Below are 27,665 nucleotides of genomic sequence, written 5' to 3' on the forward strand. Positions count from 1 at the left end.
CACCTTCACCCTAAATGTCACCTTCACTCATGCTAACCCCTAACCCTAATATCTATCCGAACACTATTCATAACCCTAACCCTCTAACCCAAATATAACTCTAACCCCAGTCAACCTAACCCTAAAACTAAACCTAACCCAAAACCTGATCATGATCTTGAGCCTGACCCTTACCTTGACCATAACCCTAACACTAACCCTAAACCCAAATCCTAACCCTAAACATATTAACCCTAAAATCTAACCCTAACCCAAACTCCTAACTCTAAGCCTAAACCTAATACTAACACTAACCCCTAACTCTAACCCATAATGCCTATCCCTAAACCTAACCCCTACCCTGACCCTGACCAAGATCCTAACCCTAAACCTAACTCTAACATAACCTAACCCTAAACCTAACCCCAACACCTCACCCTAAACCTAACACTAACCTCACCAAGATCGTAACCTCAAACCTAACCCTAATCTAACCTTAACCCTTAATCTGTATCACACACTATCCCTAAACCTAACCCAAACGCTAACCTTAACTCTTAACCTAACCTTAATCAAAACACTAACAACACTAGCTCTAGTCCTAACCCTAGCCTTAAATCTAACCCTAACCTGAACCCTTCACTCAACGTCATTCTCACTCTCTTAACCTTGAACCTCTAACCCTCCAACCCTAATTAAAACCCTAGACGCAACCCGTTCACCTTAACTCTAACATTAACCCTAACCTTAACCCTTACTCTTACCCTAATAACACCATCCATAACCCTAAACCTAATTGTACCCTTACTCTTACACTAATAGTAACACCCTCACCCAATAATAACCCTAAACGTATCCCTAACCTCAAACCTAACTCTAAGGCTAACCACACCTCCCACCATAAACCTACCACTAACCATAACCCTAAACCTAACCCTCTCACCTTAAATCTAACTCTACCCCTACCTTTAACCATAACCCTATACTACTCTTTCACCTAGCCCTACCCTAAACCTAAAGCTAACTGTAACTCATACCAACAACACTTAAAGCTAAGATCTCATGAGGGTCCAGGCAGCCGCACACCTGAGATTCACCTATGGCTTGTCCATGGGGATTCGTGACAACATCCATTGGGGTGTAGGCACATATAAATATATGGGACACACCGGCTATACTAAAGGATCACTCCTGGTTGGAACCACATGGGATGTCCGGGATCAAATCTGGGTCAACAGTATGCAATATCTTACCCACTGTATAATCTTGCAGGACCAGATTTTCTCCATTTAATATCATTAAATACCAAGAGAAGAAAAACACGCAAAAGAACTTGGGAAATAATACTTTTAATCTACATAAGCATCACTCATATCCAAACATATATGGTTTATCAGAGTTTACGGTTTCATAACATTAATTTTAGTTTACTTTGACAACTCTACTGCATTACTTAAAAATTAACCTATCCTTCAATGGGCTCAAGGAGCATAAATAATCTAATTCTGTGATAGCTATATTTTTATAAAGTACACAATAACCAAAAAACCATCACCTAGAATTGTCCACTGTCTCATGAACACCTTTTAAAAAATTCCAAAGGATGAAGCTATATTATTCAACAAGGAAAACACAGCTGCCACAATGCAAAGCTGAATTATTTAGTTTTTTTGACACTTTAATTTACTCCCATACTCTTACATTTGAAACTTTAGCTTTTCCCCCAGGCAGGCACACACTCAATTCCTCTTGATGTGTAACAAAAGAATTCAGAAAGGTATAGGTTATAAATCAGGTACAATATACTCATAACACCAACACCAAAGAAACGGAAATCAGGAAAAAATGTTGCTAACCATTATTGCTTAATCTCACAAAAGTGGTAAATTCTAACAATTTACTATCGCTATACCCTTACTTCGATACTCTTAAATTGTACAGTTGGAAGGGGTTTTTTTTTGGGGGGTGGGGGAGGGAATTGCTGGGGATAGGACAGGGATCTAACAATTGCAAAGTGTGTGCACTACCATGGAGGAACATGTATTTTTTAAAGTCATAGGCCACAAACAAAAAAATTTAAAAAATCATAGTTGAAAGCCAATTTTAATTTATTAATGCCTATATTCCCTTTAACTACTTACTACACTACCTCAGAATTAGTTCTCCTAGGAAAAAGAGTAACCATCCAGAGTTCCATCTCTCCACTCAAATATTTTCAAGTATTACAGAAATGCAATTATTAATTTAATATTAATACTAATTAAAAATTTTACATTCCATCTTGCTTTACTAACTGTGGGATAATGGGAAGAGATGCAAAATAAACAAATTTTCCTTTACATTTCTCTACTTAATGTACTAAGAAATACTGTAACTGTCTATGAGCTATTTTTAAGCCTCTTCAAGTATAGGACAAATTGTATTTCTACTGGAGAGAAAAAAAATGAATATGCAATCTTAAGCAAAAGAGTGGGAAGCTCAAAAAGACAAACAGACTTTGGTTTTTAACAACCTAGTGTTGACCCTGAAATGCCAGATTCCACAATAAAAATAGAGTACAGCAGCAAGCTACCATTTCACCATATAGTAAGGATTCTGAAATAGGCAAAAAATGCGGAATTATTTTGTTCTATCCTCTTGTTTTTCCCGCATTTTGGCTGCAGGCAGTTCGAGGCTTGCCCACTGCATAGGTTCAGCTTTTCTCATGGTGATCTCGATTTTTGTGGCAGTCATAGTTACATAACTTCGCTTTACATCAATCACCTGTTGGAGAAAAAAAAAAGTAAATCTGGGTAGTTCCGTTTTGTTTTGGGCCCCACCTGTCATGCTCAGGGTTTACTCCTGGTTCAGAATTCCTGGCAGGACTTAGGGATGATGTGGTGCGCAGGGGATAGAACCCAGGTCAGCATGGAAGGCAAAACGCCTTACCTGCTATACTGAATCTTTAACCACTAATACAGTCATTTTCATATCTAGCTTTAAATTTTTTGGTATGATATAATGGTCAGTTACATACACCCTACTTTGCATCAATACTAAATGAAGCACTGCCTTTTCTGTACAAAGGGTTTTAAATGGTGAAGAGGGCTCTGTTGGTTTCATAGTACTTACACCCCATAATTTCACATTTTGATGAAATTCCTTCTCTCCTTCAAATACAATGTGCACGTTTAACTGTAAGAGACAGTAGATTCATTGATCAATTCAGAGTGAAGGTTGTGAACATAAAACAATGATTATACACATCAGACATACTGAGAAAATAATTCTAGCTATTTCATTTTGTACAAGAAAACAATTACAAGAAAAACTAACTTCAAGTTTCAGACTGGGTATTACATTATCTAATACAGCTTTAAGCTACATTAGTATTCCAGATACTCTATCATGCAGATATTTTCATATAAAAGAAATTCTGTAAAAAAAGATTTTTTGACTATTTTTTAAAGACTATTTTTTAGAAGACTAAAAGGGATATAAAAATTAACTCAAAGAAAAGTACCTTATATAAAACATTAATGTAATGTGTAATGAAATTCTTGGGGGAGGGGAGATTTCTGGGCCACACTGCTAAGTGCTAAGAGCTTACTCCTGGCACTGCACTAAAGGATCACCCTTGGTGGGACTGGGGGAACCCCTAAGGGATATTACTAGATATTGAACCTCGGTCACCATGTACAAGAAAAACACTTATCTGCTGTACTATCTCTTTGGCATCAAAGACATTAAATGTACTTACCAATGTGCTATTTGCTTCTACTTGACTAAGTTCTGGAAGCGAATTTTTAGCATAAACTGAAATGGTGACTTCACCTCCAGTCTGATGCCAGTCATGTCTACATGGAACCACTTTTTTCCCCTGTAATATACACATACTATTATTTAAAGTTTCAAAATGCCACAGAAAAAAATCAGACTTACCAAAGAATAAATGACTATGCAAAACTGAATGTTTAAATTTAAAAAAAAAATTCAAGAGCAAACAACTTCTAAAATTTTGAACAGAAATTTAGACAATGAACTGTAACATAAATCAAGAATTTTTACAGTTGAAGCTAAGAAGATAACTCAAGCTGATAGGGGTGCATACCTTGCATGTGCGAGGAACTAAGTTCAATAACACCTACCCACCACATGCCTTTTCCCACACTCAGCACAAGTATCACCTGGAGCCACCAAGCACTGCTGGGCCCTAGCAATGAGAAGCTTGGTCTGCTTTGCTGCTGGAACTGCCCTCCAACCACACCCACCAGCCACCTGACAGATGCCTGAGAGCACTCCTATAAAAAATGAAGTCTCATGTTTTGAGAACATGTTTATTCCTTTTATTTTACTTATTACCTTATATACACTAAAAAAATAGTGTAAGTTACTACACTTAAACATACTATTTTCGAAATTTTTGGCAGTGCTTGGGGTCTACTCCCTGCTTAGTGCAAGGGAGTAACTCCTGGTGGTGGCTCAGGGTTCCACGAGATGTCGGGGAGCAAATCAGCCTTCCGGTATACCTGCATGCAGAGTATGTGCTCCAGCCCACTGAGCTAGCTCTCCAACCCCATAAAAACAAACTTTAAAAACTAAAGTGAGAAACATATTGGCTTTGTAGAATCCACCAGGTCCTATCTTCATCTCATGATAGAATATCTTATGCAAATCAAACTGTGAGGAAATAACTACTTAAAATTATCTGCTGCTAATGAATAATAAATTTTCTCACCTAATACCAAGCAAGTAAAAAGTGGGGATTAGCCTTTTAATTACTATGATGGAAATATTTTTACTTAACAGTGACCTACTGCTGTATCAGTAACTATTTTTTCCTGAGAAGACCACGGCCATACCTAGCAGTGTTAGACATAGGGTACAGGGAACTAATGGCCTCATATATGCTAGGCATGTGCTCTATCTACCACTTCAGTACAATCCCTGGCTTATTTATATTTCTTTTAAATGAAGAGATGTTTTTTCAATAAATGAGTGCTGATGTTTCTTCAATAAATGAAGGAGTTAATAACAATTTCAGGAAACTAAGACACTGCCGTTGTAAAATACATATACATTTTAATATAATTATATTAATTAATGCATATCACTCACATTTTTCTTCCCTTAGACATCAGCTTTGACACTTAACACTTGATAACTACATGTACTGAAAAGTAACAAAAACATTTCATAAGCATTATGCTCGGTAAACTTTTGCATATAAAATGTTTTAAATTCTCAAACTATACTTTCCAAACTTTGGACATTGGAAAAAATACAAGAAAACTTCACTCTTTACTAACGAATCTTTCCTTGGTAGTTGTATGGTGGTTGACAAGTAACTAGGATACAGTTTCAATCCCAACCGAATTTAATAAAAAAGCAGATTTTACAGAGTACTCAAACGTAAAACTTTACTATTACTTTTTAAGTTGCAAGATATAAAATACAGACTGTGGTTACTAGTGCTAATAGAGCACAGAAAACTGATTACAGGGGCAAGAGAGAAAATACAGGGGTTAAAGGTGCTTGCTTTGCAAATGGCTGACTCTAGTTAAATCCCCACCACTACAGATGGTCCACAGAGCACTACCAGGGCACACCTAGCTGGGATCCCAAGACAAAAATGAAACCAATAAATAAATAAGGAATGGGGAGCCCGGGCAATATTATAATACTTAAGGTACTTGCCTTGCACACACCTAACCCAGGTTTGGTCCCTGGCACCCGATATGGGTCCCCCAAGCATGGTCAGGAGTGATACCTGAGCATTTCGTAAGATGTTCCCACCTCACAAAAAAAATGGGGGGGGGGAGGGACTGGAGTGAGATAGCACAGCAGGTAGGGCATTTGCCTTGCACGCAGCCGACCCAGGTTCGATTCCCAGCATCCCATTGGGCTCCTGAGCACTGCCAGGAGTAATTCCCGAGTGCATGAGCCATGAATAACCCCTGTGCAGTTCATCACCAGGTGTGACCCAAAAGGCAAAAAAAAAAAAAAAAAAAATCAAAAATTCACACAAACAATAGCTAACAAACAAACATTTACTTAGCAACAAATTGCTTGCCTTCCAACTATTTAAGGAGATCATGAGGAGTCACTGGCACAGTCACAAGTCTTTTTATTATTTTTTTATTTTTTGCTTTTTGGGTCACACCCAGCGATGCACAGGAGTTACTCCTGGCTCTGCACTCAGAAATTAATCCTGGCAGTGCTCAGGGGACCATATGGGATGCTGGGGATTGAACCCAGGTAAACGCCATGCCCGCTGTGCTATCGATCCAGCTCCCACCCACAAGTCTTTTTAAAAAGGTGTCCAGGAAAATGGAAACTAGTCATTGCTTATGTTTGCTGATTACTATCTCTGTAGCAAGCAGAGCACTCAAAACCACCCCACTGTTACAAGTTCCAATTCTTCCTTTTGTTCACTAATATCTGTAGATCTGTAAAAGGCTGAAGAAAGTTGCAAAGTTAAGTAAAAATCCGAGGTCTGAATGTTTAATAATCAGCAAATCAGTAGAAAAGTTGTTTGTAAAAGCAAAAAAAAAATGGAACAGGCCACATAATTATATTGAATGCTTTAGATTTGGACAGGTTCACATGTTTCACAAAAAAAAACACATATGCGCACAAACCTGTGTGATGGGTTGCTTTGCTTACATGGCTTCTCCAGAGCCACAGATTCAGTCTTCAGTCTGACAGCCCATTAAAAACTGAATAAGAATAAAACCTTTCTTTTTTATTCAATGAGAACACAATCTCCAATCTTTTAAAAATGACTCTGGTCTCAGTAATTCAGAAAAGGCTACTTACAGCATCCTTTTTAGTCCACACGTGTTTGCCTGTTGTACAGCCCTCCTGGGCTAAGAATGTATTAAAATCAGAAGTTTTTCTTCTACAACAGCTCCAGTATTTCATCCTTTAAATTAGTATAGGAAATTTCAGAAGTCTCAAATTGATCAAGTTCAGAAATAGTATGATCATTATGATTTTAAAAAATAATTGATTGCTGCTCTTGTACCTTATAAATGTCTAATCTTTAAACCAGAAAGCTATCTGATGTGGAAATTCTGGAGCTCATATGTCAAGACATTCATAAATCATCACAAAATGCCAAATCAGCTTTACAATGACTATTCACAATCCCATTTTCCCATGAAGTTAACACAGCAATACAAAGATGACAGTTCTCATATTTCAGAAATGCAAGAAAGAATACACAAACTAAAAATTAATATTTATACAAATGTGAAATGGTGAGTCCCAAAATAGTAGAAACCTACTATTACTGAAGAAAAATTTACCACGAGGAAGATATATAAGACTCCTCTGGTACATAAAACTTCAGGCCGGTCCTGATGACTATGACAAGAGATATTTGGTATCAGGAGGATGCTGCCTCCTGATAGCATGGTAGTGAGGCAGTCCAGTTGAGGACAGGCTCCTTGATGAAGTTCAGGAAGAGAAAGTCACTTCCTAGTTGCTGCACTGCGGCTCTCAGTGCCACACGACAAACACTGACAAGACCCTACAATGCATAGGGTAGTACTTTAAATAATACACTCCAGCCAGGAGATAGCTCAAAGGGCTGGATATGTGCCTTGCCTGTAGAAAACTCCAGTTCAATTTCCTGTAACACATGGTCAGGACTATGCACTGGGTGGCTCCCAGGATGGCATTGCCATGCAAGGGAGAGACTACTATGTTTAGCAGGCAGGAAACCAAGGTGAGATTACCCCAGGGTAGTGTTCAAGAAACACTAAGTGTGGTTATCCCCCAAACCCTACCAAAATTGTATATAAGTTTTGTAAGAAAAAATATGATGTTTAATCTTTAAACCGGAAAGCTATCTGATGTGGCAAAAAAAATGGCCTTACCTATAAACTTAACTCATTTCTGTGGGGCTCAGGGGACCCTGTGGAGTACCAGGGATCAAACCTGGTTCAGCAGTGTGCAGAACAAGTGCCCAACCCACTGTACTCTCTTACAAGAATCTTCAACTATAATCTTTTAGTTTCATACTGGTGTGGAGAGACAAAGTACAATTTGGGGCTTTTGGCTTGCATGCGGCCAACCAAGATTGGATCTGTGGAACTCCACAGAGTCTGCCATGTACCACTAGGAATGATGCCCTGAGCACAGAACCAGGAATAAGTCCTAAGCATCATGGGATGTGGACCACACAAAATATATTTTAAAAAGACAAGGCTTGGGGGCCAGAGTGAAGGTACAGCGGGTAGGGCACTTGCCCTTGCACATTGCCGACAAAGGTTTCAATCTCCAACATCCCATATGGTCTCCTGCACAGCCAGGAGTAATGCCTGATCACTGCCAGGTGTGGCCCCAAAATAAAACAAACGAAAGGACAAAGCTTATACTTGTAGGTGGCCATCCAAAATAAAATACCTAATAATGTGGTAAATAATCCCTAAAGACATATGAATTGGCTTTTTTAACCTCTACCATAACATCTGAGCCATGCATAAATTACCCTTCATGAAAAATAGGTACTCCAGAGTGATACACACAGACTTCTTCCAGACTCTGTAGGCCCTGATATGTCTAAACGAAAAAAAGAAAAAATAAGTGACACATCTCAGCATTAACACATAATTGTCACTAAGCATCTGTAAACTACAAAAATATTCAGATAATATTATCTAACATATCCAGTTCACCCCAGACATTCTAATAAGGAATGAAAAGGGATTCCTTTTTGTATGTGCTTATTTCTGGGATTCCTAAATTTCTGGATGACTTCTTCTCCCTGGGAAAGGTAAGATGAGCTGCATATTCATCATGGCTACAGTTGAAGTATTGACAGATAAATTCATGAAACCTTATGCCAACAACACAGATAAAGATAGTGGTAGAATGTCTTTGATTTGGATTTTAAAACAACTATCTCCAAGTACAGACAATAAATTTCCATAGGTTTCCTTTTTTCTGAGTTTTAAATACAGGTGACGTATTCCCCAAAGATATTCTCGAAGCATGTAAGAGATTCTAAATCTATCCTACTACTACACAACCTCCTTAGGCCTCCTCCCAACTTGATGACAAGTCCAGTCGGCCTCTCTCACTCCTGATCAAGTTGCTTAATGGTCGTGATCCAAGAGACTCAGAAACAAATCTCAGAACCCAGCAGCTTTAGGCAAAAATGCATCCAGTACCTGCAGTACGTTACTGTCGCCGGGCCACGCCGGGGGGGAAGCATACTGTCCCTCCGCCTACTCCCCCTCGGCGGCTCAGTGGCCACCATCTTCCAGGTCATTGGATTGTCTGAATTGGGCACTCAGTGATAAGACGCGTGGGGCCTCACGGGATGGGAGTGGAGCTGGCCCTTTCCTCCCCACCCCAGCGAGATCCCGAGTTGCCACTGATGAATGGCCTCTCTGGCTCCTGATCAAGCTGCTTAGCAGCCATGATCCAAGAGACTCAGGAACAAATCTTGGAATCCAGCAGATTTTGACAGCAATTCCTCCAGATTTAATTGTTAAAATTTCAGAAATCCAAAATCGTGTGACCACTACTGTGGCCGAGCAACATCATATGTTATTCATAACCAGCAATAGAAAACAAATTGTCTACTGTTGCGTTTTCAGCAGATCTGACTGTTGGGGTAAAATCCCAAATAATAATGGTGGGTCTGGTGTTGAAATATTGAATGTAATCAAAGTAGAGAGAGAGAGTAATGTGGAAATCATCTGCCCCACAGGTAGGGGGAGTATGTGGGATGGGGGTATCCTGGGGTTTATGGTGGTGGCGAATGGGCACCGGTGAAGGTACAAACCCGAAAGTTTTGTAACTGCCCTCATGGTGATTCAATAAATAAAATTATAACACAGTAACAACAAAGTCTCCAATGGAGACATTACTGGGCCCGCTGGAACAAAAATTATAAAAAAGAAAAAAAAAGGTAAGTTGGAGTTCATGCCCAATTCAATCAGCCTAATCAATGGCTGAATAAATAGCAATACTCCTACATTAAAAAAAAGGGGGCTGCATCTCTTAAAGTCCGCTAAATATTTCTACGTCATACCTTATACAATGTCAAGTCCAGCAGGCTTAGATATTCAAAAGCACTTCTAGATGAAAAGATTCCCAAAGATTCCCTAACTTTTCAGAAAAGTTTGCTGAACGGATGGTGTTGGAACATTGTCTGACAGAAACTCAACCATGAACAACTTTTGTAAATGTGTATGTGTTGCAGAGATCCAATTAAACACCAAAAAATAAATAAATGACAACATTTCACACGGTGGCTCCTTGGGAAACTGATCCACAACTGAGATGGAGTGGGGGGAAGGGGAGAGATGGGAGGGAGGTATCTTGGGTCCTTAGGTGTGGGAGATGGGAACACTGGTGATGGGTGTGGTGTTGGACTTATGTGCATGAGAAAGAATTAATAGTAGCTATAAGTTACAGTTTCTATTTGAAAAAAAAGGAGAACATAAGTGCAACATTAGGCAAAACTACATCCCACTTTCCTCCAATCTCCTTTTTTAATGGTGTCATCAATCACCTCGATGCTTAAATCACAAGCCCCCTTTTCTTTCAGTTCATCCGAACCTCCTGCCAAGACTTCTAAATAGCATTCATTCTACATGTATTTGCCATGTACCAAGTACAAGACACAATACAGTTTAAAAGATACAAAATTCTATGCTCAAAAACTTTTCATGACAGGAAGCATGAGAAAGTTAGAAGAGAGAAATCATAAGCAAAATAAATGTGTAAAGTAAGGAACAGGTGAACAGGTGAAAAGAGTAGGAAAAGTGGTCTTCAGTAGGAAGCCTGGCATTGGGGCAGGGGTGAAGGGGATAAGGAATGGAAGGGAACACTAGGACAAAGGGGGAGCAGGAAAAAGTGCCTGCCACAGAGGCCAGAGGCAGGCTGGGGGTGAGGGAAACTAGGGGTACAGGTGGAGGGTAGTAGGCACTGGTCAAAGGACTGGCGTTGAAACAATATACACCTGAAACTCAATCATAAACATCTTTGTAACTTTGTAATTCACAATGATTCAATTAAAAAAATTATTTGTGTCAAATAATAAAAAAATACACTACTTGAATCAGATAATGGCTGTGAGTAGCTCCAAAATTTAGTCTTGCTCTTGCTTTCATTCCATGTACCAAGCCATACAAACCTTTCTCAAACTTACACATGTAAGTCCACATCAACTCCAAGTTAGACATAATTCACCTGATTCATTTTCATCTCATCAGCTTGAATCACTGTGTCTCCCTATCTGCTTTATCTAACCAAAAATCATACTTTTTTTTGGCTTTTTGGGTCACACCCAGCGATGCTCAGGGCTACTCCTGGCTCTGCACTCAGGAATTACTCCTGGTGGTACTAAAGGAACCATATGGAATGCTGGGGAACGAACCCTCGTCAGCCACGCACAGCCCTTCCTATCATAGTATTGCTCCTGCCCCCAAATCATGTTTTGACCGACAATATGCTGTTCTTCTCCCCAAACTAGATTATAAGCAACAGAAGATCAGGTGTTCTGCTTTAAAACAACGCCTAGCACAGTCTGTTTTCTGTAAATGCTGAGATTTAAATGTTCTCTTGTTTCTATCAGATATATGCACCCCAAAGATATTCTTTTATCAAAGTTCACAGTACGGTCAATGACAAACTACTTGGCAGACAACAGACAACCAAACTTTTGCTGAAGTGCATCAGTAAATTGAACTCCTTTTTTCCAAATTAGAAACTTGTGAACACCTGCCATCTTGGCAGCAGAGAAATGGCGTGTGCCACATCTCCGTAAGAGCATATCTGCTGAATCTTCCCAGGTAAACTGGTCTAGGCTGAGAATTCTGGGGCCTTCTCAGAACAGGGACAGGCAGATTCTCATTTCGGTCTGAAGGCACAGAGGTCTGCAGCCACACCTGATATCCACACCTGATTATCCAACACAGAAGTGGCCCAGCTCCACAAATGAACCAAACTGATCCAAGTATATAGTTCCTGGACAGCAATGATGCAAAACCTTTAAATTTTGTAGTACTGTCAGTCCAACAGGAGCACAACAAATATAACAGGAAATTCATAGAAGACCACCAAGCTCAATGAGCCTAAACAATAATGGAGAGGGCTCAACTAGCACTGACCAGCAGCAAAGCAGATTCTCACATGAAGACTTTACATCAATGTGAGATACAATTATCACAAACTGACTTTTACTGATCCAAGTTTTGATAATTCTATCTGCCTTTGTGTTGTAACAAGCAATATGAAGTAACTTTGTGCCTGCCAATGGCAGGCTGGGGTGGTGGGTGGGAAATTGGGGGAGGGAAGGTCACACCAGAAGGGGGACTGGTGGCAGGATTGGTGTTGGAACATTTAATGCTAAAACAACTGTATTATGAAAAACCTGGTAAATCACAGCATTATAATAAAAAAATAAAACATTGCTTCCACGACACAACATAAATTTTACAAAATGCATACCTTTGAACACCCTGAATTTTTACACGAGGTCCCAACCTTAATTTCATCACTGTCTTCTTCTGAAATAGTAACAACAAAAAAATCAACTTAAAACATTGGCTTAGAACATTTTACTGTAGTGCCTTTTTAAAAAAGTAATCATTTTATGCTGGTGGAGATGACTGAAATACAATCTCTGTCTAGCCCTGCAATCCCCTCAACCACCACTGGAAGTAGCTCTTCACCTGGATGCAGATTTTCATCTTTTCCATAAAACAACTTTAACTAATTAACATAAATACCCAAATCAAACAAACAGGAAAACTCTAATTTTAAGTTATTGTGTTTTCCAAGAGAACTTTCAGGCAATACATTTTAAACATTAGTAAGTTAACTACTGTGATATTCTAAAACATATGTACAATTATATCGCAAAATGACATATTACTTTGTTTTATGCTATTGGAGTTTTTTCTTGGTTTTGGGCAACAGGGTGTTCACACCTGGTTGGGCTAAGGCTAAAGGATTACTCCTGCCACTGCACTCAGGGTCATTCCTAGTGGGTTTGCAGGACCACATAAGGTGCCATGGATCTAATCCGCATTGGCCACATGTAAGGCAAACACTCTACCCCCTGTACTATTTCTCCAGCCCCTCTAATTCTATTCCTTATCCACCATCTTAACCATATACAGAAGAAATCTCAAAAGAGTGCTATCCTTTCATAGTGTCAGGCTTAGTTCAGAGAATACTGAATACATATTATATTACAAACAATAAAATATAATCAAAGAAACCGAACTTTTAACAAGGAATTAATCAGACTAAAAGGACTTTCATTAGTTTTGTTCTTTCTAATCAGAACACAATGACCATTTTTTCATTCTGTGCTACTAAAAAAAGTTTTATACTGAAATGTGTTTTTCGTATTTTTATTAGTAAACTATCCAACTATCCTCCTCTCTCTTCAAAATCTGCTTTTGGATTTTTTTGGGTTTTGGGGTAGTTGCTATCGCTCCAGAAATAACCTACACTGTTCATGGTTTACTCCTGGCTCTGCAATCAGGAATCACTTCTGGTGGGGACTGGCAGACCAGAATGATACTGGGGATCAAACCAAGGTCAGTCATATGCAAGGCAAGTGTCGTACCGCTATACTATCTCTCTGGCCTGTTCTCTCCCTTATCAATGATAGGTTAATTGAACAGATATATTATAAAATATAAAATACCTTACCTTTCTTCTCGTCTTCATTCCCTGACGACAGCTTAAGTTTGTCAAGTGCTTGCTTTAAGGAGGCAGATATTTTAAATTCCAGATTTGTCATTGGTTCATCTGGGCTGGAGAATTTTGAAATTTTAAAACCAGCAATGATATACCAAAATAATTCATCAAATCAAACGTATTATAATTAAGAGTTGATTTATGAAAAGCCAAGTTTTTCCTATTAGAAAGTATTTCCAGGGAACTGTTTTAATAGAGCAACATTAAGGTTTTTAAGGTGCTAAATATCAAATTATCTATTATCAACACAGTAAACTATGAAATCATCAGTATTAACAATAACTCTAGAAATCTTCATTCATGAAGTGCAATTGCAATTTAATGGAACCACGTACAACAGTGTGGGTGTGTGTGGTGGAGGGGTTATGGGCCATACCCAGCAATTCTGAGTATTTAGTTTAGGCAGTGCTGGGGGTCCACATTGGATGCAGGAGATCAAACCCAGGTCAGCCACATGAAAGGCAAACACCTTATCTGCTATACTCTCTGCCCCACATACAACTATTACATTGGATGGTCAAAGAAAACCGAGTTTATCATAAATAGGCAATAAATAATTACTAAGAAAATATTTGCTACAAGATTTTGTATATATACCTATAAACTTAAAAGACTCTCTTAAAAGAGTAGGAAGAGGGACCAGAGCAATAGTTTAACGGGTATGGTGTTTGACTTCCATGTAGCCAACCCAGCTTTGATCCCTGACATCCCATATGGTTCCCTGAGCAATTCCAGGAGTATTTCCTGAGTGCGAAGTCAGGAGTAACCTCTGAGCATTGCCAGGTGTGATACCCCCAATCCCCCAAAAAGGAGGAATAATGACAGCCCCTGCTATTTCATAATGACTGCATCATCTGTTTAAGACCAAAATAAAAACAAGTCTTCACAACTCCACAGTGCCACCTCATTTTAGGGTAACATACTTGACTTCCTTCACTTTCTTAATTTTATTTTCCTGGTGTTGAGGGAAGCCTGGACCTTACAAACTTAAGCAAGCAAGTTTTCTTCTGATGCTAGTTATGTCTCCAGACCTTCCCTCATGTTCATAAATAAAATCAATATTATGAAGAAAATAATTAAAGATTACTTAAAGAAAACATTAACTCATACTATCAAGTATATCAGATTCTAATACCAGTTTTATAATTTTTTTCTGGCTTTTGTTATAAAATGGCAAATCCGTTACCAAGGCATTTGATAAAGTCTCCTGATTATAAAACAAGGTAGAATTGGGACAAAAATCATTTTAAATGTATTCTTTAAAGGAGACAAACTCAAAAAAAATCTCTTAGGCTCTTATCTTGATCTCCTTCACCATTATTTAATAAACCATAAATTTAAGATTAGTTAAAAACAAATCAAACCTGTCACTGTCCTCCCGTTGTTCATCAATTTGCTCGAGCGGGCCCAGTAACGTCTCCACTGGAGACTTTGTTGTTACTGTGTTTGGCATATCAAATACATCACGGGTAGCTTGCCAGGCTCTGCCATGCGAGCGAGATACTCTCGGTAGCTTGCCGGGCTCTCCGAGAGGGGCGGAGGAATCGAACTCAAGTCGGCCATGTTGGCTGCATACAAGGAAAACGCCCTACCGCTGTGCTATTGCTCCAGCCCAGTTAAAAACAAATCAAACCAAAAAAAAACCCCCAGGAAAACCATGAAATAACATGGGTCCTTTGAAGGTCCCTAAACCATCTGATGAATATTCAAGTCCAGTATTTTGATTATAAAACAGTTTAGTACTCAAGGCCAATAGAAAGAAGACCTGGTATAACAGAAGTGCCCAGCATGCATGTGGAAAATGAAGTAAAAGTCTAATCAGGAAGGTGATTACTAAGTAGCTATGTGATTCTACTATAATACAAGCAATAGGTAATTAACAAACACTTTAACAAATGTGCCATCTAAATCAAATACATTAAAATTTTATCAATCAACGGGCCAGAGAGGAAGAACAGATGGGCTCTTGCCTTGCAATGTGGCTAACTACGGTGTGGTGCCCAACACCTCACAGGGTCCCCTGAGCACCAGGAGTGATCCCTGAGTGCAGAGCCAAGTGTCAGCCCTGAGCACCAGTGTGTGAGACCCAAAAAACGAAACAAAAAGCAAAACTTCATTAGTAAAAAGAGACTAACAATTTTCAGGCATCTGAAAAAAAATGAAAAGGCATACAGAAGGAAAAACAAATGGCTCAATAACAGGTATCCTCAGTTGCTAACACTGGTATCATGCAAAACCATGTATGAAATAGACGCAAATGCTATTCCTTAAGAGTGAGTAACTATTAAAAGTGTACCTAGGCCTTTTTATTGCTTCTACTGGCTTAGGAGCTTGAATGATGTGCTCCTGAAATTTGGGTTTTAATTCAGACAGTTCTTTCTTCTCCGTAGTCTTCACTTCAGGTTTGACTGGCTCTGGTGGCTTCTCACTGTTATGCCTACCTTTGGTACAGCCCTGTGGGTAAAACACATGCATTGTGAGATAGCCTATCATTTAATTCACATATACTGAGGTACAAATCTCTATTGAGCAATCCTATTTTCTCAGTATGTTTTGTCCACTTCTATTAAACTCATTTAAGAAAATAGAAACAAGACTCTGAATTTGCTGTATTTGTATACGAGTTCTCATATAATAAATAATGCATGTCTTTGAATTATGCTTCAAAAATGTCTACTAAACTTATTCCATGAAACAAAGTAACATAAACTAACCGAAACAAATTGTGGAGAACTCATTGTTGGATATTAACCCTAAGTGTTTTAGGCTTTATCTGTAAGTTGCCCATTTTCCTCGTCCCAGAGAAACTTACCGCGCTCTTGCTAGCATCCCGAATTCAGTTCAAGTTTATCTTTAACCTTTCTTCTATGTTTTACCTCTCATTGTCTCAGTTTTCCAAGTTAGTCTTGATTACTTATAAGCCAAAACTTTCTGGAAATTCTGGACTTTGTATTTGTAGTGCTTTGTATTTGAAGGGCTCTGTATTTGTACCTGCTTTTCTATTTCCACTATAATCTTTTTATATTTTACTATAGAGCAATGTTCTTTGGTTAAACACAGAAAGACCGTTAATGCTATGCTTCTAATATTTGGGAGTTGACTGATTCTGAAATATACCTACTCCTGGGCATTGGCCATAATTACCTGACTCAGGCTTCAGTCACTGTAGTTCCTAACACCCCAAAAGTTCCCGCCGTGGGACTGGGATGGAGCCGGGGAGAGTGGTAAAGCTACCCTGGCATTGAAATGGGACAGTCTAGAAAGCATAAATGCAAGGTTTTGATGCAATCTGTTACAACTTAAGAGACAGGACCCCTCATGGGGAAGGACAAGCTGAACTGGCCTGAGGAAACTTGGTCTGGGATTTATGCTAAAAGCTTTGCTTGTTATCAGAGCCCAGAGTACTAAATTTTGGGATCTTTATCTCTTACTTTGTTAATCCAAACAAGTATATTAAACAAGTACTGATAAGAAATAAACTTAATTGTTTAACATATACAACTAGAAGGAAAGACAAAAGCAATGTAGATGTCCCTGGAAGAGTGTCTCCTTGAGTTAATCTCCCCATGAGAATTGCTTTTGCCAAATGCTTTAGCTTTATAAATGATCAATCACAACTAGGTCCTATACCTCAACCCCCTTCAGATGTTCTATAAGTATACCAGCGGCTCTGCATTAAATGGGCCATTTTCACCACCAGGCTGTGATCCCCCGTCTCTCTGTCTCTCTGCCAGGGAGGACTGGGAGGACAGGAAGCAGCTCTTAGCCACTAAATACACATGTCACGCAGCATCCCCCACATATTTTGTGAACTCCCAGTCATCAAATAAATTCTCTTAAGTTATAGATCTAGATCTTTTGCTCAAAGAGCCAGAACTTGTGTACAGCATGAAGGTGCATGCTTTGCATGTGACTTGACTCTGCTTCTATCCCTAACACCACCCAGACTGAGTATTGTTGAATGTAGTTTCAGAGGGCCACAAGCACTGCTGGGGTGGTTTGAGCAACCCCTCACATTACAAGCATGGCATCTTCACACTGAACCTACCAATAAGGTTGACTGAGGATTTGAGGGGGAGAGGCCTGAGAGTTTTTTTGGGTCAAAAACTGTCATCAGGGTTGAAGCAGTAGTACATCAAGTAGGGTGTTTGCCTTGCATGCACCCAACCTGGGGTTTTCAATCCCTAGCTCCCCATATTGTCTCCCGAGGCCACCAGGAGTGCTGCCTGAGCACCCGTGCATGTGGCCCAAAACACAAAAACAAAATATGTCATCAATTTGAGCTCTAGTTCTCCGACTATCTACAACCTTGGACAAATTATGTTTGCTTATTACAATTTTTTTTCTTTTTTTTCTTTCCAAGGACCACTCCTGATGATACCCAGTCTAGCTGTTTGGTGACAGGGGCACCAGGGCTCTGACATGAAGGTATTAGAGATGGAGAGGGTGGGGGTCAAAAGGTACATGTTGTGCCAGACACAACACTGGAGCTCATGTATAACACATACACGCTACAGACCTTTGTGTTCTCAGGTCCCTAATTAACCAATTAATCTTTTAAAACTTCAGTACAGTGAAGGTAACGGCATGTGATTTATTTTTTTGAAAGGACTTTATATAAAAACAATATTTCGCACATCTGGCACATGGTAAACATTCAAAAAAGGGTAACTACTTCCAAATCTCACTGACTTATACATTTTAAAATGTACAAAAGAACAATGACATGTGATTTACTTAATAACCTTTGTTTTCTTAAAGTTGCAAAAACTAACAATGCACCACCACCACAATACTTCAATAAAAACGCTGTTAGTTTGTTTCCCTACTTTCTGCTTCCACATATTCCTGATCAAGCCTGAACTGACAAATGGGTAAACTTGGGAGTTAATATCTCCCAAATTTAATCTCTGAAACAAATAAATTCTGTATTTTAAAAGTTATAGAAAGCAGAGAGGCAAGACCCCACCCACACCCCTCCTAGTTTTGGGTTTTGAGCCACACCCAGAGGTGCCTAGGTCTTAGTCCCAGCTCAATACTCAGATCTCTCCTGGAGAGACCTGAAGGTCCATATGGAGTTCCAGAGATCAAAACCATGTTGATTGCATGCAAGGCAAGTACCTTACCCTCAGTACAATCTCTTAGGTCCCTGAACCCCATTTTAAAAAGTATAATCTACAAGTTAATGAAGACTAGCTGATATCCAAACTAAACCCCTCAAATCTGAGGTGCCCATAATACATCTCAAGAGAAGATCTAGAGAAAAAAAGGCAATACTTACTACAATACTTAAAAAATCAGAAAAATCCGTTGTTCTTCGTTTACAGCAAGACCAACCCTGTGAAACAAGAAACAAAAGAAAACTGATAAGAACCACAACATCTGAACACTCCACAGATCTCCTTAAACAAGGAAGCAGCTTGTATTTATCTAATCTTTACATCTGTGTACAAAATATGTAGATTTCAAGAAAAGCACTTGATTTTTTTTTTCCATTTTGGGAGCCACACACAAGAAACACTTGCAATTTCTATTTATTTGGTGGGGGACGGGGGTATTGAGAGTGGGCCATAAGCAGCTGTGCTCAGTTATCACTCCTCTTGGGGAAACCTACAGGAGGCCACGGATCAAACCACAGTTTGGCCACATGCAAGGCATTAAATCTTTGGCCTCTCAACTTGCAATTTTTAAAAGCATTATATTGTGAAGGGTCTGAGCAGTCTAGCAGAAGCCAGAGCAACAGTATAACAGATACCTACATGCAGCCAATACAGGCTCAATCCCTGGCATCTCATATGGCCCGCAGAGCACTACCAGGAGTAATTGCTGAACAGAGAACCAAGAGTAACCCTGAGCATCACTAGGTATGACCCCAAAACAGACAAAAAGTCTAGTAGAGATGTTAATATTAATTTAATTTCTGAATAAAATCACTGTAACTTGTTTCTCAACAATAACCATACTTTACTCTTAATAACTACAACCTAATATAGAGTTTACTTTGCATAAATAATGAAGTCATTGGCAAATATATCCTCTATGAGAAAAAGCAATTCTGTCTCATTTATACATGATGAACTCCCTTATGGCTCAGATTAGCTGTTACCAAAAGTCAATCTGAGGGCTGGAGCAATAGCACAGTGGGTAGGGCGTTTGTCTTGCACACGGCCGACCTCGGCCCATATGGTCCCCTGAGCACCGCCAGGAGCCAGGAGTGATTCCTGAGTGTAAAGCCAGGAGTAACCCCTGAGCACCGCCGGGTGTGACCCAAAAAGCAAAAAGAAAAAACAAAAAAACAAAAAAGAATACGGGGGGGGGGGGGGGGCTGTCAATCTGAATTTCTGGCTGTAAGATGAGAAAGAGAAGGAAAAAACTTAGGCATATGGATAGAAGGTTATCAATGGTCTTCAGAACTGTCCTTTTCTCTAAATATACTCCTAATTTGTATATTAGCATGTCGTTTTGGTTACAGAAGTGTTGAATTTTTAACTGGTAATCTAGGAAACTGGCAACTAGTTAATTTACATATTTTATCTGAAATCATACTGGGTTAAAAAGTCTAATACAAAGTTTAAGTGTTTGATCAATGTTTACAGGATAGGATATGCTACATAGCAGGAAGACATTTTTGATCTCTGGCATAACTTATGACCCCTCTAACGTATGATCCTCCTAAGAGTGCAGAGCTAGGAACAAGCCATGAATACCTTTGGGTATGGCCCCAAACTCCAAACAGCAGGAATGGTTAAAAGGAAGATTTTAAAACCATTAAACTTTAAAACTATTAAGATTACTTAACTGGGCCACTAACAAATAGTAAAGAATGACTGTGGCATTGGGGCTATGGCTCAGTACTGGGAGTGCTTGCCTTGCATGTGTGAGTTCCTGGGTTTGATCACTAGCACTATCTGAAAAAAAAATTAATAAAACTGCCTTAAAAAAAAAACAGTCACAAGGAGTTAAGCACCATGGTGGAAAAACATAACTCATGGTAGCAGAGTTGAAAGGCAAACTAATTTTGGAATAGTTTTCTTTAGAAGCTAGTTTGTTATTGCCAATGAGCTATAAATGGGGATACGCTGCAGAAGCCTTTGGTGTAGAGGTGATGTCTAAGGATAGGAATTTATCAACTGCAATTAGAGAAACTGGAAGGCCAAGGCTGAGAGGTATTCCTATGGCTAGAAGGTAAGAGGAAAATAATCACAAGGGAGGGTTACTGAAATTGGTAAACAGAGAAGAGTTAGAATGGCACTCCAGGAAAATGCAATACTTTAAGACAGTGAAGAATGTATTGTCATGAAAAACTGTGAAAGATGAAAGAACCTACCAAAGACACACACACACACACACACACACACACACACACACACACACACACACCCACCCCAATGTTCTAATGTGCCAAATATGAAAAAAAAAATACAGGCATAAAACTGCCAGTGTTTCTTTTTTTGTTGAGAGCTTACTTTAAGCTTAAGTATGGTTGAAATTGGCACTGTGGGTGTCTATGACAGTTTTTCCTAAAATAGGGAACTTCTTTTATACAGGATGAGAGATTAAGGGACCAGAGCGATCAACAGTGGGTAGGATACTTGCTTTGCACTCGGCCAACCCAGGTTCAATACCAGGCATCCTATATGGTTCCCTGAGAAAAGTCAGGAGTGATCCCTGAGCATAAAGCAGGAGTAACCCCTGAGGAGAAACAATGGGATGTGTTGTCCCTTCCCCCAAAAATATCCAATACAACTGATTTTAATTTCCCCACCAATGGGCAAGTAAAAAAATGAGGAATATAAACAATTAGGGCAGAAACAGAAATTACATCGTTTTGTGACTACTATCTTTGCCTGGGCTGAGCAATAGCACAACGGGTAGGGCGTTTGCCCTGCACACGGCCGGCCTGGGTTCGATTCCTCCATCCCTCTCAGAGAATCCAGCAAGCTACCAAGAGTATCCCGCCCGCATGGCAGAGCCTGGCAGGCTACCCAGGGAGTACTCAATATGTCAAAAACAGTAACAAGTCTCACAATGGAGACATTACTGGTGCCTGCTTAAGCAAATCGATAAACAAAGGGAGGACAGTGCTACAGTGCTACTGTCTTTGCCTACTGAGGAGTCTGCCCACTTAAAACACAAGAAATAGGGGGCTGGAGTGATAGTACATGGGTAAGGCACTTGCCTTGCATGTGACTACCCCAGGTTCAATTATCAGCATCACATACAGTTCCCTGAGGCCTGCCGTGAGCAAAGAGCCTGAGCAAAGAGCCAAGAGTAGGCCTTGAGCACTGCCAGGTATGGCCGCCAAGACTAAATAAATAACACCAAAAGTAGTCATTAAGAAAGAAAGGGCCTAGAGAGATAGCACAGTGACTAGGATGCTTGCCTTGCTAGCATTCAACCAGAGTTCTATCCCTGCCACCCTGTCTCCCTGAGTGCAGAATCAGGAGTAATCACTGAGCACCTGCAGGTGTGGCCCCACACAAAACTGGACAGACACAAGCTGATGAGAAAAATGAGAAGACAAAGACAGTATTACACCTCTAAGTTTACTATATGGGTAAGAAAAAACAGAAATAAGACAAGTTCTTACCTTTAGTGCATCATGAAATACTGGAACACCAGGGTGGTATGTGCAAGCATCTGGTTAAAAAAAGAAAAAGTCTTATAATAAAAATTATGTTTTCTGGGGGCTGGAGCAATAGCACAGTGGGTAGGGCGTTTGCCTCACACACGGCCGACCCGGGTTCAATTCCCAGCATCCCATATGGTCCCCTCAGCACGACCAGAAGTAATTCCTGAGTGCAGAGCCAGGAGTAACTTCTGTGAACCGCCGGGTATTATGCCCCCCAACAATTTTTTTAAAAAATTATGCTTTCCTTCAGGTATTAACATTGAATGTTTTCTCCAAATGTAGTTAATACTTCTTAAGAATTCAATACAAGTACCTATGCAATACCGTACTGAATAGATCAGATTGTCACACCAAGGGCTGGAGCGATAGCACAGCGGTAGGGCGTCTGCCTTGCACGCAGCCAACATGGCTGACCCGAGTTCAATTCCTCCACCCCTCTCGGAGAGCCCGGCAAGCTACCGAGAGTATCTCGCACGCACGGCAGAGCCTGGCAAGCTCCTCGTGACGTATTCGATATGCCAAACACAGTAACAACAAGTCTCACGATGGAGACGTTACTGGGCCCGCTCGAGCAAATCGATGAACAACGGGAGGACCGTGGCCATGACTGTCACACCAAGATAATACAATATTATTTGGCTCTTGACAAGATAAACAATTCAGAAAGGGGCCTAGAGGAGCAAATCCTATAGCACAAGGGAGAGGTGAAGCTGATGTACCTCTCTCTGAGACCCTAGACAAATTGCATTAGGAGACCAGGGAGCTCCAAGCATCTGTATAACCAAAACTGAATAGCTGGCAGGGCTGGGATGTGAGAAGGTATTCTAGGGTTAGGCAGTGACTGCAATGACAGGTTTCTATTCAAACTACATTCCAAAGTTGAGGAGCTGAGGTGACCCACATGGGCAGAGAGCCTAATAAGAAAGGCAACAGAGAAAGTACTCTGGATAACCCTCCCTCTCCCCACTGCGAATAAAAATACTGTTCCCCTGTGTATCTACCTTAAGAATGCAATTGGAGGACATTTTCTGCTACACTATTTCCCCAATCCCCACAATCATCCCAGTGCCCCCAAGGAGAGGACATCACCCACTTTAAGAAACACTGCGACCAAGAGTACAACACAAACTATGAAAACAGACTTAAAAACCAGCAAGCTTGAAGACAGAAACCTAAATATGACTGAACTGGAAGGAGAGAAAATTGTTTTATAAAACAGACACTAAGAATGATATGTGACTTTATAAAGAAAGTAAACAAGGGCAACAAGCACTAAAAGATTAAGATACGGAAATGGAAGGAGAACTGTGAAAAAAAATATCCGGGGCATATAAAAAGAAGCTGGGGACATTGGTGGTAGGAAATGTACACTAGTGAAGGGGTGGGTATTGGAACATCGTATGATTGAAATCAAATCATGGCCAAATTTGTAACTGTGGTAAGGAAAAGATAATTGAACTTAAAAAAAATTCACAAAACACTGATCAAGGGATGTAGGATAACACTGGTTTGCACTTTCTGTCTTGCCACAGGGAGCTTAGATTTAATGGGTTACTCCCATCAGGGTGCTCCCATTCCTGTGTTTATTTGTAACCTCTTTGTGCTCTGCTTCCTCAATGAATCAGTCACCTTCATCTCCTAATCTGACTCTATATCTCCTAATCTGATTGTTAACTTGTAAATATTGCTTTTCTCTTCTTTTTAAATCCTTTGCATAGTTAATTCAGAGCAATGTCCTTTTTGTATGAACACAAGAAGACAGTTAATGCTATGCTTTTGTAACCTGGGATATAATTAGCTCCAAATAATATTTACTCCTGAGCATCTGTTCTCTCAACTTAAGCCTCAGTTGCCCTTACTTCCTAGCACCCCAAAAGCAGGGTCCCAATGAGGGACTGGATGGACATAGGACAAGCTGTGAGCTATCCAGGCATTGAAATAGGCCTGGCCAAAGTACCATAATAATTAAAAGTTAAGAGCATGGTCATGGACAAATTCTGTCATGTTCCAAAAAGTAACAACTAGATTAGGACCCTGCTAGAGTTTAGAAAGATTAATCTGCCCTGAGCACTGTTGTCTGAGATCTATAGTGAGCTGTCCCCAGGAGAGCCACCCTACAAACTTAAGGTATCCCTTACTGTGTCCATACAAAATAATATTAAGAAGTAGAATTAAGATGTTAATTAAGCTATTGGACTAAGGAGAGAAGAAACACTGGAAGTGGTATTTTGCCGTTGACCACTTGAGCTTTCATATGTTGACTGTGTTACCTCCAATGCAGGAAGAGGGGAGAGATCAGAGACCAAGGCAGCAAGTCTGAGCCCGGAGAGATGAGCGGAGGGAGGGACGAGTGGGAGAGACAGGAGACTAGAACGGGGAGCTTAGTGAGACTGGCACAGGCGCGTAGGGAACTGATCGCCAACCAGTCTGCCCCTCATTTTCCCCTTTCATCTGCCCATGGCATTGGTTGGCCCAGGTGGAGCAGCGGCCCCAGGCCCCAGACCACTGAGCGCAGGCAGTGAGAGCGCGCCTCGGGATTTTCCTAGCCGCCTGGAGATTACACAAAGGGGTTGGGGAGACAGCAGTCAGGGTTGTGTATAGAAGGCCTAGGTCAGTCTCCAGCATTGCACTCACCCCTTAGCACAGTCAGGTATAGCCTGAAGGCCCCTGAGCAAAAATGAATGTTTAACGAGACCCTAGAGATCCTAAGTACTGCTGCTGCAGTGGCCCCAGCAGCACAGGGTCTGAGGAGCGGCCTGCTCAGGCCTAGCGAGCACTGACCATCCAGCCTGATTGGGCAAGCACTCATACAGAATCAGCCACTCTACATACAAGTGCTCTGGAGTCACCAAATGGTGCCTAATAAATGGAAAAAAAAAAATTTTTTTTTTTGGTTTTGGTTTTGGGGCCATACCTGGCTGTGCTGTGCTCAGGACTCAGGGGAAGATACAAGGCACAGGGGGCTGAACCTGGACTGGCCATGTTCAAGGCCAAGGGCTCTACCCGGTGTACTATCTCTCGGCCCCTAATAAATGAAGAATTAAAAAAAAAAAAACAGAAAGCCACTATATCAAATAAAAGACATAGCCAACAAAGGCCACAAGAGACAGAACGGACACTTATAAAGGGACTCAAACAACAGGAAGCCACAACATACATACGCATCAAAACACGAGGGTACCAAAATACCGAAAGAGAACGCTGCCCCGTCTCCCGTACACACACCCCCACGCCAGTCGCGCTCACACAAACCACACAACCACCACGTCCACCTCTCCTACTCGCCCGACCCACTTTCATCAAACAGCCCCCAGGCACACACCACACCGCGCCCCCCGCAGACACGCACCACACCGCAGCCCACCACCACAGGTCACACTCGCCCGGCCGCCCCACTCAGACAACAGCCCCCCACCCCCCACACACACACGCACCCCCGACACCAAGCACACCACCCGCCCCACTCACTCATCAACAACCCCCCGTCACCCAGGCACCGCGCACTCCGTCCCGCTCACGCGCGGTCCCCCAGCCGCCCGGGATGGCTGCGGCGGCGCCGGGGCGGAGGCGGCGGAGCGGGGGCCGCGCGCGGACCGGAGCCCGAGCGGGCTGAGGCGGCCGAGCAGGGGCCGCGCGCCGATGGGCGCCGGGACCCGCTGAGGCGGCGCGGCGGGCCCCGGCGGCCTTGGCGCTCCCGGCCCGGGGCGGGCGCGGGCGCCAGCCTCCCTCACCGTCCGAGTTGGCCTCGGGGTCGAAGCGTTGGCCGCAGCCGCGGTTGTAGCACAGCAGGGCCATGTTTCTGCCGTAACGGGCGGGCGCAGGCACCGGAACTGCGGGACGGCGGCGGCGGCGGCAGCAGCTCCTCGGGCGCCCTCCGCGCCGAAGGCTTCCGGAAACGGCCGCCGCCGCTTCGGGAACCTTCGCGAAGGTTCCGGCGGCGCAGGCGCACAGGAGCAACTGCAGCGGCCGGACAACGTCGTGCCGACTGGCCTGCTAACCGGGGCGGCCGCGGGCGAACTGGCTTGCGAGCCAGGGGCGCGGCGGGCGGGGCTGCGGACTAGCCGCGAGGCGGGGTGGGGGGTGGGGGGGCGGCTGGCGGAGTGGCCCGAGAACCCGAGTTGGGGGCGGGGGGCTCCTGGAGGGGAGCAGTGGGCGGGGCTTGAACGCGAGAGGGGGCAGTGGGCGGGGCCTGCGCACGAGGCGGCGGGCGGGCAGTGGGCGGAATGGCCTGTGAGCCCGGGGAGGGGAGGCAGTGGGCGGGGCCTGAACTTGAGCGGGGCCGTGGGCAGGGGCCTGTTCAAGGAGGGGGCAGTGGGAGGGGTGATCTAAAAAAAATTTTTTTTTTAAATCCTTAAGAAATACAACAGAAGCGCAGACCATATATCTCAAAGAATTGGTGTCCATGCGTGGCATGTGGAAACCTGAGTTTAGTTCCCAGGGTCACATATGGGTCGTGATGTAGCCCCTGAGCATTCCTGGCAAGGCACAAGTGACCAAGTGCCCCCAGCACTGAGCAGCACTACGTTGCAAGTATTGGAGCCCCCCAAAACTATGATAGTCCCTTGTTCTAAGACCCTGGGTGGATGCCTGCCACACACTCACAGAACAGACTCACAAGGAAGGTGTTGATAACTGCTAGACCTGCAGTAGATGATGCCGCAGATGAGGAAGAAAAGAAAAATTAATAAACATCCATATTAATACGCTTATGTGAAACTAATAAATATAAAGGCAATTTGCACACAATCTTAAAAAAAATACATGGGGCCGGAGCGCTAGTACAGCTGGTAGGGCATTTGACTTGCAGTCCCAGGAATACTTGACAACCGCCAGGAGAAAACCCTGAGCACCACCAACAGTGGCCCAAACCTCCATCCCACCCCCATAATGAACAAATAATAAAATTCAAGAAAGCAGGTGAAATGTATTTGCATGTGACTGATTGGGTTCTAGCCTCAGCATCACATCATGATTCTACCACCAGCACAGTTGGGCATGAGCCCTGCACTGAGCAAATCTAGGTGTGGTCAGCCCCACTCATACCCTCAAGTAATAGACATCAGCAGGAATCTGAAAACAAGGTGAGTACTGGCATGTCAGTAGAACAGAGTAATGTAAGTAGAATGGAGTAATATCAGAGGCCGAGACATGGGGACCTGAGAAGTCTATGATAAGCATGCTGAAGTTAATCCAAACATAAGGAAAGACAAAGAATCTTACTGTGACTGTGATTTTAATTTTATTGATCATTACATTTAATATTTTCAAAAGTGTTCTTCTCTGTTAATTTCTTTATTCTTGGATTTCCTTTAAGGCATGGTAGGGCAAAAAAAAGAAAACT

General features: G+C 41.7%; 1 protein-coding gene across 1 annotated transcript; it reads right to left on the reverse strand.

Moving 5' to 3' along the window:
- Positions 1–1,312: 1,312 nt before the first annotated feature.
- CHORDC1 (cysteine and histidine rich domain containing 1) lies at positions 1,313–26,252 on the reverse strand. Its single transcript, XM_056114918.1, has 11 exons — positions 26,056–26,252; positions 22,283–22,332; positions 18,974–19,030; positions 15,989–16,146; positions 13,645–13,748; positions 12,430–12,488; positions 8,456–8,526; positions 6,778–6,883; positions 3,719–3,838; positions 3,091–3,153; positions 1,313–2,742 (listed from the first exon to the last, which is right to left on the reverse strand). Exons 1-11 carry the CDS (start codon positions 26,117–26,119, stop codon positions 2,599–2,601), a joined length of 996 nt encoding a protein of 331 aa, XP_055970893.1. The 5' UTR covers positions 26,120–26,252; the 3' UTR covers positions 1,313–2,598.
- Between the last annotated feature and the right edge of the window lie 1,413 nt (positions 26,253–27,665).

This window comes from Sorex fumeus, unplaced genomic scaffold (assembly GCF_029834395.1).
Source record: "Sorex fumeus unplaced genomic scaffold, SorFum_2.1 ptg000028l, whole genome shotgun sequence".
Classification (NCBI taxonomy): domain Eukaryota; kingdom Metazoa; phylum Chordata; class Mammalia; order Eulipotyphla; family Soricidae; genus Sorex; species Sorex fumeus.